General features: G+C 35.5%; 1 protein-coding gene across 2 annotated transcripts in view; it reads left to right on the top strand.

Annotated features, from left to right (window-relative positions):
• CEP128 (centrosomal protein 128) overlaps positions 1 to 15,577 on the top strand; it is a 442,632-nt gene that overhangs the window by 424,236 nt on the left and 2,819 nt on the right. For both annotated transcript variants that reach the window (XM_082619712.1, XM_082619711.1), the window contains one exon: positions 9,588 to 9,696. In XM_082619712.1, the coding sequence (XP_082475838.1) occupies positions 9,588 to 9,696 (109 nt within the window). The remainder of the gene's footprint in view (positions 1 to 9,587; positions 9,697 to 15,577) is intronic.

Raw genomic sequence — 15,577 nt, 5'->3', positions numbered from 1 at the left:
TCTATCAAGGGATAAGGCGTCCCATTTACTACATCAGTTTCATAAGACGTTATTTCAGCAGATCTTAACTTCTGTCATATTTTGCTAGGACAGAGTTCAAAGAAAAGGCTCTTGAGTTCATTGGTTCTACTATAAACTGTGGTTCCAGGAAATCATTTAGTGTAGGATTCAGTTTAATGCAACAGACATAGACTATACAGATACTATATTGCAGAAGCACTGCACTACCTGTTGGAGGTGGGAGTGGCAGGATGTATAAACATGCAGAAGGCATGGTCTTCAAGTAAGGAATAGTAATCTAGTCATCTTAATCCTTATAGATAATTCTTGCACAGTTGTTTTAGAGCACAGTTTGGCAAACTACCACCCATGGGCCAAATCTTGCCTGCTGACTGCTTTTGTAAGTAAAGTTTTATTGGAATACAGCCACATTTATTAGTCACGTGTTGTCTGTGACTGCTTTCATACTCAGTGGCAGAGTTGAATAGTTGCAACAGAATACCTAATATATTTATTATCAAGCCCTCTACAGGAAAAGTTTGCCAATTCCTGGTCTAGAGAAAGGAGAAATTACCAATCTACTCTTACTTCCTTTACACATTATGTAAAATATTCTCTTTTCTTTATTAACCAAAACATACTACCTGAGCTCTTTATAAAGTCATAATACCATCCATTCATTCAACAAATATTTATTGAGTTTCAGCTACGTGCCAGGAACTTTCTAGGCCCCTGGGACTCACATCCGTGAACAAAACAAAGATCCCTGCCTTTTAGAGCTTCTGTTCTAATTGTGAGATGTTCAAGTTTGTTCTTGTTGTTGTTAAATACAACTTTCAGCAAACCTTTACTGAGTTTACGTTGTGTATAAAGCACTGTGCTGGAAGCCGGAGAGGATGATGGCACAGTAAGAAGGGCCATTATCAGTCCTGAGGATCTCAGAGTCTTCACACAGACAACTGTAGTACAAAGGAGAAAGGGGTACCTGCTGTAAGGGTGACCCAGAAAAACTGCAGTGGGAGTTCAGAGAAGAAAGATGCTCTCAAGTCTTGAAAAGAGGCTTGTGATGACAAGGTACAGGGAAAAGGTTCACTATTAGCATTACAGTTGTAGACCCCTGACTGTATTACTGTTGGCAGACAAATAACTGTTGGACTAGCAGAACTATATTGGCAGCTGGCTGCTCTCATGTTGTTGCTGATGTCAGAAGGCAGTGAGACATCCAATATGGCCGCACTGCTGGTGGAAGGGAAGTGTAGCAGAAAATGTACAAGTCAGGTTCTCTTTGAATCCAGAAAGAGAACCATCTCCTGCTGTTTACTCCCATGGCAGTCACTAGGACCAAATGATCAGATTTCTAGAAACCTATTGAGAGCTTTAGCAGGACCAATGTCCACAACTGCTGAGAGCATAATGTAATATTGTACTAAGCTTACCAAGTTAACTGGTCAAAGCCTGATCTAAAAGTTTAAAATTAGAATTCAATTCAAAGCTGAATCTGACCCAAACTGTCTCTGTGTAGACAACAGAAACATTTCACAGCTTCTCATTCATGAGGCCTAACTGGGTTTCTGTAGGACATACAGACTTCCTTGCTGTCCCAGCTGTTTCCAATAGAACAGAATGTTCAAAAGTCAGCCAATAACAGAGCATTGCTAATCTGAATTCACGAAAGAGCATGGTTTTGTCCAAGATATTTCCATTTGCTACCTGCCCTTTTTGCTCTCTACCCATGCTAAATATATGGTTTTAATTAGCAGTGGATTTTTAGTAAAATCACAAAAGGCATATTTTGTTCTCATCCTTCCTCCTCCTGAAAAGAAAATCATGATTTTCAATTTCCAGTAGAAGAGTTTGTATGCAATTTCTTTTTAAAGAAGCAGTGTTTTGCAGGATAAGATGAGGTAGGTGAGGAAGCGTTGATAATGGCTTTCAGCACAGGTTATGAAGGCAGAATTTGCCGAAGCCCTTTGTCATATTTGTTCAATGTAAGCATGTGTATGCTATAAGAATGTGCTTTGCTCCTGGAAGCTATTTCTCCCTCCTTGAATCTCTCCGTGGTTTGTTTATGCTTTGCTCATAGCAGTTAATGGCTGTTAGCACTTTCTTTCTAAGGTCAGCTATTTCTGTACATATCTTAAATCTTCTACAGTTGTAGCTTCTGAAACACGCAATGCATAACTCCTCGTGCAATTCAAGACTGTAGGTGATTTTTATTTAATGACTACTAAAATATATCACCAGTGTATTATTCAGATACTTTTACAAATATTGCTTGGGAACAGTAGTAGCAATCATGGGGGAATTTGAGGGAGCTTTAACCCCACAATACCACAGTTATCTCATTTATAACCACCTCTCTCAATGCTTTAAGAAATCCCATGTAATCTCCTACATAAATATAACTCCATGCTCCCCCCAACCCCAAGCAATTTTGCCATCCTTTAAGCCTCTCCTATATAGAGATTTAGGGTCCAAGGCTAATCTTTAAGTTAACATAAAAGAAATAGTAAGATAACTATAGGTAAATACTGAAATCTGGGTAATGCTATTCTACTGGATTGTATGATTTTTGAGGGTAGACACTGTCTGCCTTATCTTCGGCTCCAGAATACACAATTCATGCTAAATTGGTGATTAAACATTCTTTTTTCTAACTTTAGCCTTTTATGGAATTCTAACAAAAATTTAATTGCTATTTTTCCAGTAATGCTTAGATGACACATCTGAAACCTCATAGGCAATCAAATCATGCTGAACTCCGAAGCAATTTTTATGCTTTTGAAGTGATCCAGCCATAATATTTAACTAGTTGATTACATCTTGCTCTTTAAAAGTTAAACAAAAGGTTGCCAAATGAGTTGGTATTTTTCTTTGGTATAAAACCTGAAAATAGCAATAGATCAAAAGTGCTTATTTAGGAATCAACATGGGTACTTAGATGAGCACATTATTTTAACTCTACCAAATCCAGTTCCCCTAACAAGCCACATGCTTTCTTCACCTTTCCCAATAATTTACTGAACAAGAACCTTAAGAACGGAAAGATTATGAAGGAGTTTAACTATAAAGGTATCATTGTTAATTATGTCGAATTCAAAATTCTAGATATGAATACTAGATACATAAGGAATACCAATTAAATGTCTTATTAGTTTTTAAATAAACATGTTATAATGTATTCATCCAAACAATCACTGTTTCCTTTGAAATAGTCACTTTAAGACAGGAAGCACTGATTCCAGTGAGGCACCATCATTATAAAATATCTCTGCATCTCTGCTTTTGTTTCTTAAGTCAGTGACATCTTTTTGAGTATCCTTGTTTATGGCAAATTTCTACCCACTACGAATATATTCAGTTTCTGAAAATGGATTAAAGTCATGTAGAGCCAAGTCCAAAATGAGTAAAAAAACAAAACAAAACAAAAACTGAGTATGATCTTTTTCATTAGTGAGACACTAGTAATATTAAATTTTATACCATAAAATAATCAATTGCATAAAGGTAAATTTATCAAATTGCCTGATCTAACACGGTATTTTCATGAGTCTGTTCATGAGCGTGGCTTCATGTTTATAGTATTATGGTATAAATTTGGAAAAGATAGTTTGCATAGTTAGATGTACTGGTTGTTCAGTGGTTCTGCTCGGGTAGATTAGAATTAGAAAACATTAGTGCTGAGAAATCTTAGGAGATGATCTGGTCCAGCGCCCTCATTTCCTTATATGAAGAAACTGAGAATGTGAGAGTGACAGTCTCCTTCTTCCCAACTTCCACATAGCAAACTTTCATTTCTGTACTTTGGTCAAGAATAATTATATATGATCATTATTGAGTTTCTTAATGCAAATGGCACTGTGCTAAATTGTGGAATATTGGGATGTGTAGGTAGAAAGAGGTGATCAGAGCCCCACCCTCATGGAAGTAAAATGCTATATAATAGCAGCCATGCAGGTTGAGTTATGGAGGGCAGACTTTAAGTAAACTGTCTGTCCAGGTTGAAGTTTCAAATAGGAATAAAGTTTACTGAGGAAGAGGTTAAGCTATTTCGAGCACTGATGGAGAAATGGGAATCAAGAGTGGGGAACAGTGCATTGTTAAGCTAGAGACAAATTCAGGAAAACATTTCTGCCACAGATTCAGAAACACATAAGTGCTTTTTCCTTTTCTCTGGGGGAAGAGTTGGATAAATTAAAATTTAAAAAAAATTAAATGCATCATTTGTCTTATAAACTTTGAACTTACAGTATTTCTGAGAGAAAAATACTTGGTGGGCATCATTAAATATTAATCATTAGAGATCAGTTTAGCAAAAAGATTTAGTTGGGTTGGAACAACTTTTAAGAAACCAATTACAATGTGCGTTATGAAAGAGAAGTGGAAGAAACCCAGGGAAAATATTAGAAAATGCAAGTTCCTTCACCCAGTGGAATTTTTGCAGGGAATTCTGGCTAAATAGCTTGTTGAGACTTAAGACAGAAATAAAAATAGGTCCCTGTGCTAAGGATATAAGAGTTGGCAAAAAGCAAAAGCTAGGATTATTAAAATTGCAAAGAATCTTCCTTTTTAACCAGTACTTCCTTTATAATATTTAAGTATTTAATTGAAAAACAGGTAGGAATTAGAAAGAAACAGTCATCTTATGGTCACTCTGTAAACTTTACTTAGATAGAAATTCCACAAGTTAAATATCAATGTATAATTGAAGAATATGAAGATATTGCTTTCATATTCTGATATGTTGATTGTTCAAATGGATCATGAAATATTTTTCTTTTAGTATGTTCTTTCAGGGTTCATTTCATTAGTTATCTTTCAAGGTAGCATTGGGAATTCTGACAGTCTTTTGAAGACTTAGAAAATTTGGGAACTTAAAGACATACAGCTGACCGTTGAACAGCTCGGGAGTTAGGGGCACCGACCCTCTGTGCAGTGGAAAATCCGACTTGTAGTGAGCCCTTCGCATCCACAGTTCCACATCCACATTTCCACATCCTTGGGTTCAACCAATAGCAGATCATGTAGAACTATAGTATTTACTATTGGAAAAAAAATCTGTGTTTAAGTAGACACACACAGTTCAAACTGTGTTGTTCAAGGGTCAACTGTTCATTGAGTCCCAGGTGTATTCCAATAGCTACTTTAGAATGAGTTGACATGGGCCAACTAGAGGCAGAGCCGTGGATCTGGCTATTATAGTTCAGATGTGCCATACTAAAGGCCTAGGTGGAGCTGGAAGATACACAGATAGAAAGGAGAATTATGCTTTCAATCAATGCTAGAAATCTCCACTTAATCGTGGTTCCTATATAAAATGTGAAAGAGAAAAGCGTAATATATGGTTTCCCACTAAGAGATGCTTAGTTGATTATAGGCCAGTAAGAGAAAGGAAAAAATAAGGAAAAGCAAACACTCACATTTTGCCCATTGACACCTGAGCTGAGAAAGACAGTGAGAAAGGACAGGAGTGGAGGGTAAGTCTGGGCGTCTTGCTGAATGAAGCAGATGGCGCAATGACAGCCTCAAAATGTGCCTCCCAGAGGAAGGATGAAGTACGCAGGATAGTCAAATCCTATTCGCTCTTCCCAAGGTATGGTTTTAAATTTCTAAAACAAAATCAACTGGCATCAAAGCATAAACCAGCTTCTTGGCATATGACAGTTAAAAATACGGCATATTTAGGAAATACAGAAAAAATTAACCAGAAAGTAAATAATCCAACCAATATTTTTTAAAACCTATTTGTGTAATTTAAGGGTGTATGTTTCCCAGCTCTCACTTATAAATATCTTTTTATATTGGAATCACCATTTGTTGATAATTTTATTTCCTCCTTTTTTCATGTAACATTGTATATAAGTGGGAATTTTCTCTATCATCATCATTATTATCATTATGGTTCTACCATACTTTACTTTCCTGATCTCCTATTGTTGGAAATTTAAGGTTAATTTCAGCTTTTTTCTATTATAAGTAGTCACTTGATGAACATCTTGGTATAAAAATCTTTGTCCGTATTTTTAATTTATTAACCTAATATAGATGCCTAGAACTATACTGGATGACACATTTTAAGGCTGTTTATTTGTACCCATTTTATCTAAGTTGTCTAATACATTGTCAGAGTTGTTCAAAATATTTCCTAATTACCTTCTTAATGTCTATAGACATTCTAGTAATATTCCTCTTTCATTCTTAATATTGGCAATTTATATCTTCCCTCTTTTTTTCTTTTTTCTTTTTTTTTTTTTTTTTGCATTACATGGGCCTCTCACTGTTGTGGCCTCTCCCGTTGCGGAGCACAGGCTCCGGACGCACAGGCTCAACGGCCATGGCTCACGGGCCCAGCCGCTCCGCGGTATGTGGGATCTTCCCAGACCAGGGCACGAACCCGTGTCCCCTGCATCGGCAGGCGGACTCTCAACCACTGCGCCACCAGGGAAGCCCTCTTTTTTTCTTAATTAATCTCAGTAGAGGTTTTTAAATTTTATTGATCTTAAAAAGAATAACAGTATGGATTTCATCTTTTCACTACTTTTCTTCTTTCTATTTAATTGATCTTTGCTCTTTATTATTTCCTTTTACTTAATGTAGGTTTAATTTGCTCGTTGTTTTCTAGTTTCTTAAGGTGGAAACTTGGATTATCAATTTGAGATGTTTCTTGTTTTATAATATACATGTTTAATGTTATATATTTCCCTCCAAACTGTTTTAACTGATTCTCACAAATTTTGATAAATTATGCTTTTATTTTCATATAGTTAAAATATTTTCTCATTTTTATTTTGATCTCTACCTTGACCCATCCATGAGTTATTTAGAAGTATGTTCTTTAATTTCTAAATTTGGGGGAATTTTTCAGATATCCTTTTGTTGTTGATTTCTTCTTTCACCCCATGTGGTTAGATGGCATCCTTTGTATAATTTCAGTCATCTTAAACTTATTGAGATTTGTTTTATCACCCAGCATGTAGTCTGTTTTGGAGAATGTTGGATGTGTGCTTGAAAAATACTTGTAATCAGCTGTTTTGGGGTAGAGTATTCTATAAATGTCAATTAGGTCTAGCTGGCCAGTAGTGTTGTTCAAGTCTTCTTTATGTTTACTGGTTTTCTGCCTACTGTTTTATTAGTTACTGAGAGAGGAATGTTGAAATATCCAACTATAATTATGGTTTTATCTATTTTTTCCTTATAGTTCTATCAGTTTTGCTTCATATATTTTTGGCACTGTGTTAATATGTACATACAATTTAGGACTGTTATCCCTTTCCCTTAAAATTATTGACTTATTCAACCACTCACATTTCTTTTTTTTCATATACAGAAAATGAGGAAGTTTAATACAGTCGACCTTTGAACAACACAGGTTTGAACTGCATACGTCCACCTACATGCAGATTTTTTTTTCAATAGTAAATACTACAGTACTACACAATCCACAGTTGGTTGACTCCATAGTTGCAGAACCATGGATACAGAAGGCCAACTATAAGCTGTACGTGGATTTTTGACTGCCCAGAGGGTCGGTGCTCCTAACCCTGCGTTGTTCAAGTGTCAACTGCATATCCTTTCCTTTCCAGGAATCCTATAATGAATGACTTCCAGTTTCTTATGAAATTCTCATAATTAGTGAAAACTATAAATCACTTGGTTAAAATCCACAGGGCCTTCATCCTAAATGAACCTAAACTCCCTTTTGGTACATGAAAACTGATGATCTTAAATCATTTTAGGATTATGTCCATGCTTTTAGCTCAGAATAAATGTGTCTTTTACAGACATGTGTGTGAGTTTGCGTGTGTGTGTGCACGTATACACACACACACTTGTTCTTTTTTGGTCTTTCTTTTGCGTTTGCATACATATATATGTGACAAAGAAATAAAATATAAACTTGGTACTTAGTGCAGAGAACAACAACTAATTCATCAGATAGTCATGCTACATGAGGCCTTACTGTTTTGAAGAATCTGTTTAGGCCACCTAACCAGCAGTTGTTTCATCTAGAGCCTTTGGCACCATTCTTGATCCCTTCCTCTCCCTTGACCCGCAGTCATCCTCAATCACAGTCTTTTAACTGGTATTCCCACTTCTACATTTGTGCTGTTTCAGTCTGTTTTCCACAAAGAGGCCAGAGTAATCTTTGAGAAATACAAACCAAAGCATGTCATTCCTCTCCTCAAAACCCTTGATTGCCTTCTGATTGTACTTAAGTAAAAAAAAAAAAAAAACCCACATCCAAATCCCACTTCTGGATCTCATTGTAACCACTTCCCCAGGCTCAGTGTGCCTAAGCCATGGTTTCCTTCAGTTCTTCAAACACACCAAACTCTTTCTTACCTTCTTAGCACCTTCACAGGAGCCTAGAGCACCACTCCCTGACCACCCTTCTGCTCCCCCTTACCTCCCACTTTTCCATCCTCCACCTATGAGTTTTCACCTGGCTAATCCATTGATTCATACTAAGCATTCAAATTATTGCCTTAAATATCACCTACCAGAGGAAACTTCTCTGGACCCCAAATCTAAATGTAGTTCTCCCTATTATTTCCCATTCTTCTTCTTATAGCTCTTATCATAGTTTTTAACTATATTGTGTTTTGTATAGTTTGTTTAATGCCTTTCTCTCCTGCAATCCTGAAGATTTCATGATCATATACGCCAATGTTTTATTTGCTCTTTGACCAGCATATAGTAGGTGCCAAATAACGATTGTTGAATGAATGAATGAGTGCAAGAAAAAAAAATGAAGTAAATAATTAGAAAACATTTAAGAGAAAAAAATTGCAATTTTTATCAAGTAAATGTATCTTAAAGCACCTGTTTTTTAACCTATTTAATTAGTAAAATTATTCAAAGATATAATTCCCTAATTCCCTTTTTCAGCTAAGATTTTGGGAAAAGGACACATTCATACAGTCCATGAGGAGAGGGACCTTTTCTGTATTCATTTTGGTTTATGTATTAAATATTTGTTGAATGAGTATTTGTATAATCATTATGGAAAGCAGTCTAGGTAAATGTATTTAAAAACATCAAATTGTTTTTATTGACCCCGTATTTCCACCCAAGAATTTGTCATAAGGAACAGACCTAAATAAGGGAAAGGTTATATATTTAAAGGTATTTCTCATACTGTTATTTATAGGAGTAAAACATTGGAAACTACCTAAATGCCCAGAAGAGTAATACCTGAGTAAAGCATGGTATATTCACTAGACAGTATATGAGTAACATAAAGCTAAAGGTTAATGACTTTTTAAATGTTTATATTATTAAATGTAAATAAATAGCACAGAGTTTTACAACAATATTTACAAATCTTATCCACAGGAAAAAGAAGACTGGAAAGAAATATGTTATGCTGTTATGGCTACAGATGATTTCCTTCTCTCTCTCTTGTTTTTTCATATTTTCTTTAACATCCACATATTTTATTTTTTACAAGGATTATAATTATATTAAATTGTGGTGTAACATAGCTGGTATCTTGAGGTTCAATTTTATTTTCAGTACATTTAAGTGAATCATAAGCCTTACATTTTTCAATGATTTGAACTGAAATGCTGTGATCTCTTTTTTAGGATGACAGAAACTTTGCTGAAAGTTCCCATGCTCATGGGTTAGATCAGTCATCCTCTTGGCAGGATCACAGTTGCTTCCTGTCTAGTCCACAATTTTCACACTTGCACTGTAAGTAATGATGTCCTGTACCAGTTTTTAAGTTGGATTTAAGAAAATGCAACTCATGGAAAGATTAAAGCATAAGGCCAGTAAATGATAGTAGTATTCATGTTGTAAGTTTGAAAAAATTTTCATTATCAGTCATACAAATAATACCCAAGTACATTTATAATATTACCCAACTTACTAAAAATATATGGAATCGCTTCTTTTTAGACCTTACACTTCTCATAAAAACTGAAAATGAATTACCCAAGGTAATAATCTTAATTAAGCAACGCTTTTTTTTGGCCTGGAGATTGCTAGTAACTATGGATGAGTGGGTAAGGAAGTTAGATAGTATTGTAATAAAATTCAAGTCATCAAAAAGTAGAAAATCTTTGCATAGAACTATTCAAAAATATCTAATTTTGTGCAAAGAATAAGGATATGAAAACTACTATCGTCCGATTTCATTCTGTGAATAATACAGTGTAAATGTTGATAAAATGTCACACACATCAAAGTGTGAGTCTGTTGACCCAGGATACCATCTCCAACCACTTATGCTTCACCTTGGATGTAATGTCCTTAAAGAAGCCTTCAGAACTCACAGTTTTAAGTATGGTTTCTGTTATGCATGCCCACAAAGCATTACAATTTTCCTTTAAAACCTTTCTCATACTAATTATGGAATTATTTGCTATTTAAGTGACATTTTGTTTACTGATTCTTCTCTTCACCGAAGAGTGAACTCCATGATGTTAGGAGTGATGTCTATTTTATGCACCACTGTTTCCTCAGCATCCTATATAGAACTTGGCACATAGTAAAGGCTCAATTAATATTAGATGAATGAGTGTATGAGTTTTTTATTTCAAGTCCACTTTTATCCAATCCATTTGGGACTCAAATGTTAATAGATTTTTAGTTAGATAGCCATTTAGCTCTTCAGTTTTCCATGGACATAGAGTTTGTACATTCAATTTGACAATGCTGTCATTTAAAAAAACTAGGTTGCTATAAAATAAAATATCAAAATTAGCCACAAGGAAGTAGGTCAAATCCAAAAATGATAACTCTCATTTGTGCGGATTTATATTCATAGATTCATCAAATAAATAGTTATTGGTTTCTGACAAATGGTTTGGCTTCCATTATATCATAATTATTTTATTTCAAAAGCTAAGCATTTTCCCTTTCCTGTCCTAACCATTTTACCAAGTGATTCCATATATTTTCATAAACCCTCTGCTATTTTAATCTAGCAGTCACCCTTCAACTTGGATCATATCTCAGGTTGGTTACTGTACCTCAGAATGTGATATACACATAAGACAAAATTTTTATTTTTCATATTAAGCAATGGAAAAATTTCCTCAGGTCTGTTTGATGTATGTAAGCATGGAAGAGGAGGAGGGTGGGGACAGAGCACCATCAAACATCGTATCCCATCCATTAAGACATTTAAGAGCCTGGAAATAAACAGCACCATGATATGAGCACAGAGGTCATTGTTCTACTGGTATTTAATTTTGCCATTATGACTTTCATAAGGCTCCCTAGAAAGGTACCTAGAAGAAAGTGGTTAGAAGACATTAAGGGGAAAACATGAAATTTTTTAGAATTTTATTTAATATTGTGACAGGCAATAAAAGAAACTGTATTCAGCTTTTCATTCAGTAACATTTCATGACTAGCCCTGGTCATTTCTCTAAGATATAGTACTTATAGGCTGCCATAGGTTTCTATATAAATACACTGGCTCAAAAAGAAATAAAGTTAAATAAGAATAGGAAAAAATATCATTGAGAACATAATTTGGATAAGAAAATACTTATTAGAGTCTATATTGTACAATCTGACTGAAAATTTAGCTTAGCAAGTAAACTTCTTTATTAATTTATTGATAAATTATTTATTTACACATAGTTTTACTGTTCTTTTTGACAAGTTTGTTTTATGATTTTCCTCCCATACCTACCTCCATGTTTTTAAGGATACTTTTAAAAGTTTAATCATAGGTACCTATTGTTAATCATTTTAAGTGATTTAATAAAACTTATTTCTAGAAATAATATTTATTCTTATTTGCTTTTCTGATGAACCTTGAATTTTCTATATCTTTTTCATGATGTAGTATTTTTGGAAGCGAATTAGAATCACCCTGAATACCTCTCCATTTTTGTAGCACAAACAATTTCAGCTTAGTTATAGAAACTGTCCTGTAATTTTTCTTGAACCTTCAAGATTAAAAAGGAGATCTGTCAAGATCAACAAAGAGAAAAATGGAGCCTACAGTAATTCGATAATACAAGGAATGGAAGATATCTTAAAAATATCATTAATGCCCTCAGAGAAATGAGAAAACAGTACATTTAGTAAAAATATGAGCAAGATGCTATGAAAAAGGAACACAGGATAAGAGGTCTCAGAAACTTAAAATATAAACTAGAAAGGTGGAAAACAAAGTTGAGAAACCTACAAACAAAGTAGAAGATAAGGAAAAAGAAAGAATGGGACAATAGGAGAGAAAAGATAAGATATTCAGAAAATCAATACAAGAAGGACAGTACCTGATTAGTGAGAGTCCTGGGATGAGAGAACAAAGAAAACAGAACAAAGGCCAGAAGCCAGGCAAATGATGAGGGCTCACCCAACAAACAGCTGTTGCACATCTTTTGTGGGAGCACATCCAAGAAAGGGTGGTAAATATTTTCAGTTTTTGTATTTCTGAGAATGGGTTTCTTCCACTCACAGTTGACTGAGACTTTGGCTGGCTATAAAATTCTAGGTTAAAAAGCACTTTTCTTCTGAAGTCATTGCACAATCATCTTCCAAAATCCAGTGTTGCTGTTGAAAAACGTTATGTCTTTTTGTTTTGACTCCCATTCCTTTGACGTGATCATTTTCACCATCACTGCCCCACCCTCACCCCTGGCCCAGCAACTTTTAGTATTGTCTCTTTAACCCCAGTGAGTTTTGTGATGATATGCCTCCCTGTGGGTCTTGGGGAGCTTTTAATCTGGACACTCATATTCTTTAGTTCTCTCATGGTGAAGGAAGAAAGAAAAGATTCCATCAGGAGAATCTTTAGGAAATAAACAAAAAACTGATAGATTATTTGATTCATTTGAGTGCTTAGAAAAACTACTAATAGACATATGATTATTATAGGTATAACTGAGCTATTAGAAACAATTGAGGATGGTTATAAAGAGGAAATAAAAAACAAAAACAAAAATTAATTTATTAATGAATTTTAATAAATAATCAATTAATAACTCCAGGAAAAAATGAGCAAGAAAAGAAACATTGTCACAGTAGACCTATTAGGTTTGTGTGAGCCATATTTACATAGTCATAATAATGTAAATACTATTGACATAACTACAAGTCCAGATGTAACTGTATAGGGAGGATGGGATGAGGGAAAGTGGATGGGTGTGGATAAGTCTAAAAATGATAAATCAGAAAATAGCAATATCAGCTTTTTCTTTCAAAAATTGAAGCAAATACAGAAAATAAAGCTAAAAGGGTTGATTGTGGTTGAGTCTGGGGAGAAGGAGTGTAGGGCTGGGAGGGATGGGGCAAGAGACTGCTGTCTTTCTGTGTAGCCCTTTGGTGCTATTTGATATGTGTATGTATGTACGCTTTGGCTAAAAAGGAATCTTACAAAAATAAAAGGCTACTGAGAAAACCCCAGCTTTTATGTCTGACTAGCAAGTACTGGATTTTCTTAACCTCTGAATGAAGCATGAAAGCTGGGGGTTGGAGTTTAGAGCAGTTGAGACCTGTATGGTGACCTGGGGAGTAACTGAGGTGCTGAGGCAGACATGAGTTTATGAGCCCACAGAACAGGCTCCTTCTTACTCAGGTTGGGATTGGTACTGGATGAGGCCCTTTTGTCTGTGCTGTTGACGCTAAGGCACTCATTCTGCTGACTTAGGTGCCCTGTCAAAACTGTGACCAAACGAAAGCGTAGAATCACTGACCATGGAAAAAACAAAGGAAATGGGAAAATACTGCATAATTTGTGGTCTCTGAAATGATCCAGCATTAATGAAAGTTTGTTTTAAGTAGTAATTTATGTCAGCTTTGTGTAGTTCAGGTCAATTCAAGAAAAGGTAGATTCCTCCTGCCAGGAAGAAGGGAAGAAATATATAAATTGTAAGTTTATATTACCATTGGAAATAGGAACACAGAAATCCATTATTTAGAGCCGTGATTACTACCAAATTTATCCTGGCTGCCTGGAAGCTATGGCCATGATTCAGGACACTCTTTTAGGAGGCTTGGATTCCATTACCTGCAGCCTGTAGACAGTGGGGGCTTAGTAAGAGAGACTCATAATGCCAGCTTTTGAAACTGTCATTTTTACTTTTTATAAGTAGTGACCGACCACTGGTCTCCATGTATAGCTCCTTTTAGGCTAAAGGAACACAACTCAGGACAGGGCCTTCACTCCTGGGGCCCGGACCAGACTGGGTTTGAGTGAAGTCTGGAGTAAACTGATGACTCCTTGAAATCTCAAGTTCTTTGAGATTCAAATGCTAAATGTTTGTGGAGTTGTTATCTATAAACTCAATTTTAAAAATAAATGCAGATTGCAATTTTTCCATAATTCTAACATTGTGGTAAATAATGTTTATTTAAATAAATAAATAAATAAATAAATAAATAATCCCAAAAAGAAAGGACTGATTTTTCATGGTGGGGGGAAATGTTATCTGAAGACTACTTCAGGAGCTGGAAGTGAATCTTACATATTAATTTAACTTGATATTCTTAGATAAGCAAATCAATGAAAGTTACTAACAAGTACTTTTTTTCACTTCCTTACTTCAGAATATGTCGCTATAAAAAGAAAAGTTAGTATTCTTAATTTGTTTTCTGACGTTCCTTTAGTGGAGGTTTAAGTCCCTCAGATGGGACTTATCCACAGCGAGAACAGCAATACTCTTCACTTTTGTGTTGTACTTCAGGATCCCCCGGCTAACTGAATGGATGCTTCATGTGTAGTCTGTCCTCAAACTTGCAAAATAAAGTGCCAAAGATTTATAGCAATAAAAATGTTGGGGTACTGCTAATGTAAAAATTATTTCTTGTCCTTTATAGGATTTATTTATTCATGAAAGCACAATCTTTCTACCTCTCCATCTTATAGGTTCATTGTATGTGATAGTGCTTTTTTATTTTTATTTTTTGGTGATATTCTTTTCACTGACCAATTAGGTGCCAGATATTTTTAAATAATTGAGTTCTGATTATTGCGATTTGACAAGATGTGTACTCTATAAATGCTTTCTAGAAAGCAGCTAGAAAATCCCCAGCTGACTATCGTTTTGAAATCCCTTAAAATATATTCACGTGTTCAAACAACATTTACTAAGAGACTATGCACGAGGCTCTGTGTTTGGCTCTGGGGAAATACAGTAGTGACTAAGACAGAAGAGGTCACCTCATCTCATGGAAGAAACAGGTAGTAAGCAATAAACAAGCAAAATGGTGACTGGTGCTATAAAGGTGAAATGATGGAAGGTACCAGGACCAGAACTTTATATTAGTGATCAGAAGGTTACAATTGAGCCGAAACCTGAAAGGCAAGAAGAACCAGCTGAGTTAAAATTGGGTGGGAAGAGTTTTCCTGATAGAGGGAGCAGTAAGGGCAAAGGCCCCAGAGAAGAAAGGGGTATGGTCTTCTAGAGAGATGGAACGCTGAAGGAGTGAGAGAGGGAGGGAGGGAGGGAGAGAAGGAGGGAGAGTGAGAATGAGTGAGGGAGAGAGTGGTGGGAGCTGAGGTCCTGGTGGAGCCTTTTCAGCCACCATCAGGTGTTTGGATTTTATTCTAATTTCACTGGGAGGCTAGGGGGGCGGGGGGGAGGGAAGGGTTAATGCAGTAGAGTGACAT

The sequence above is a fragment of the Mesoplodon mirus genome (genome assembly GCF_964341445.2).
Source record: "Mesoplodon mirus genome assembly, chromosome: 4".
Classification (NCBI taxonomy): domain Eukaryota; kingdom Metazoa; phylum Chordata; class Mammalia; order Artiodactyla; family Ziphiidae; genus Mesoplodon; species Mesoplodon mirus.
The sequence above is the reverse complement of the archived record's forward strand: the minus strand, read 5'-3'. Positions and strand labels throughout refer to the sequence as shown.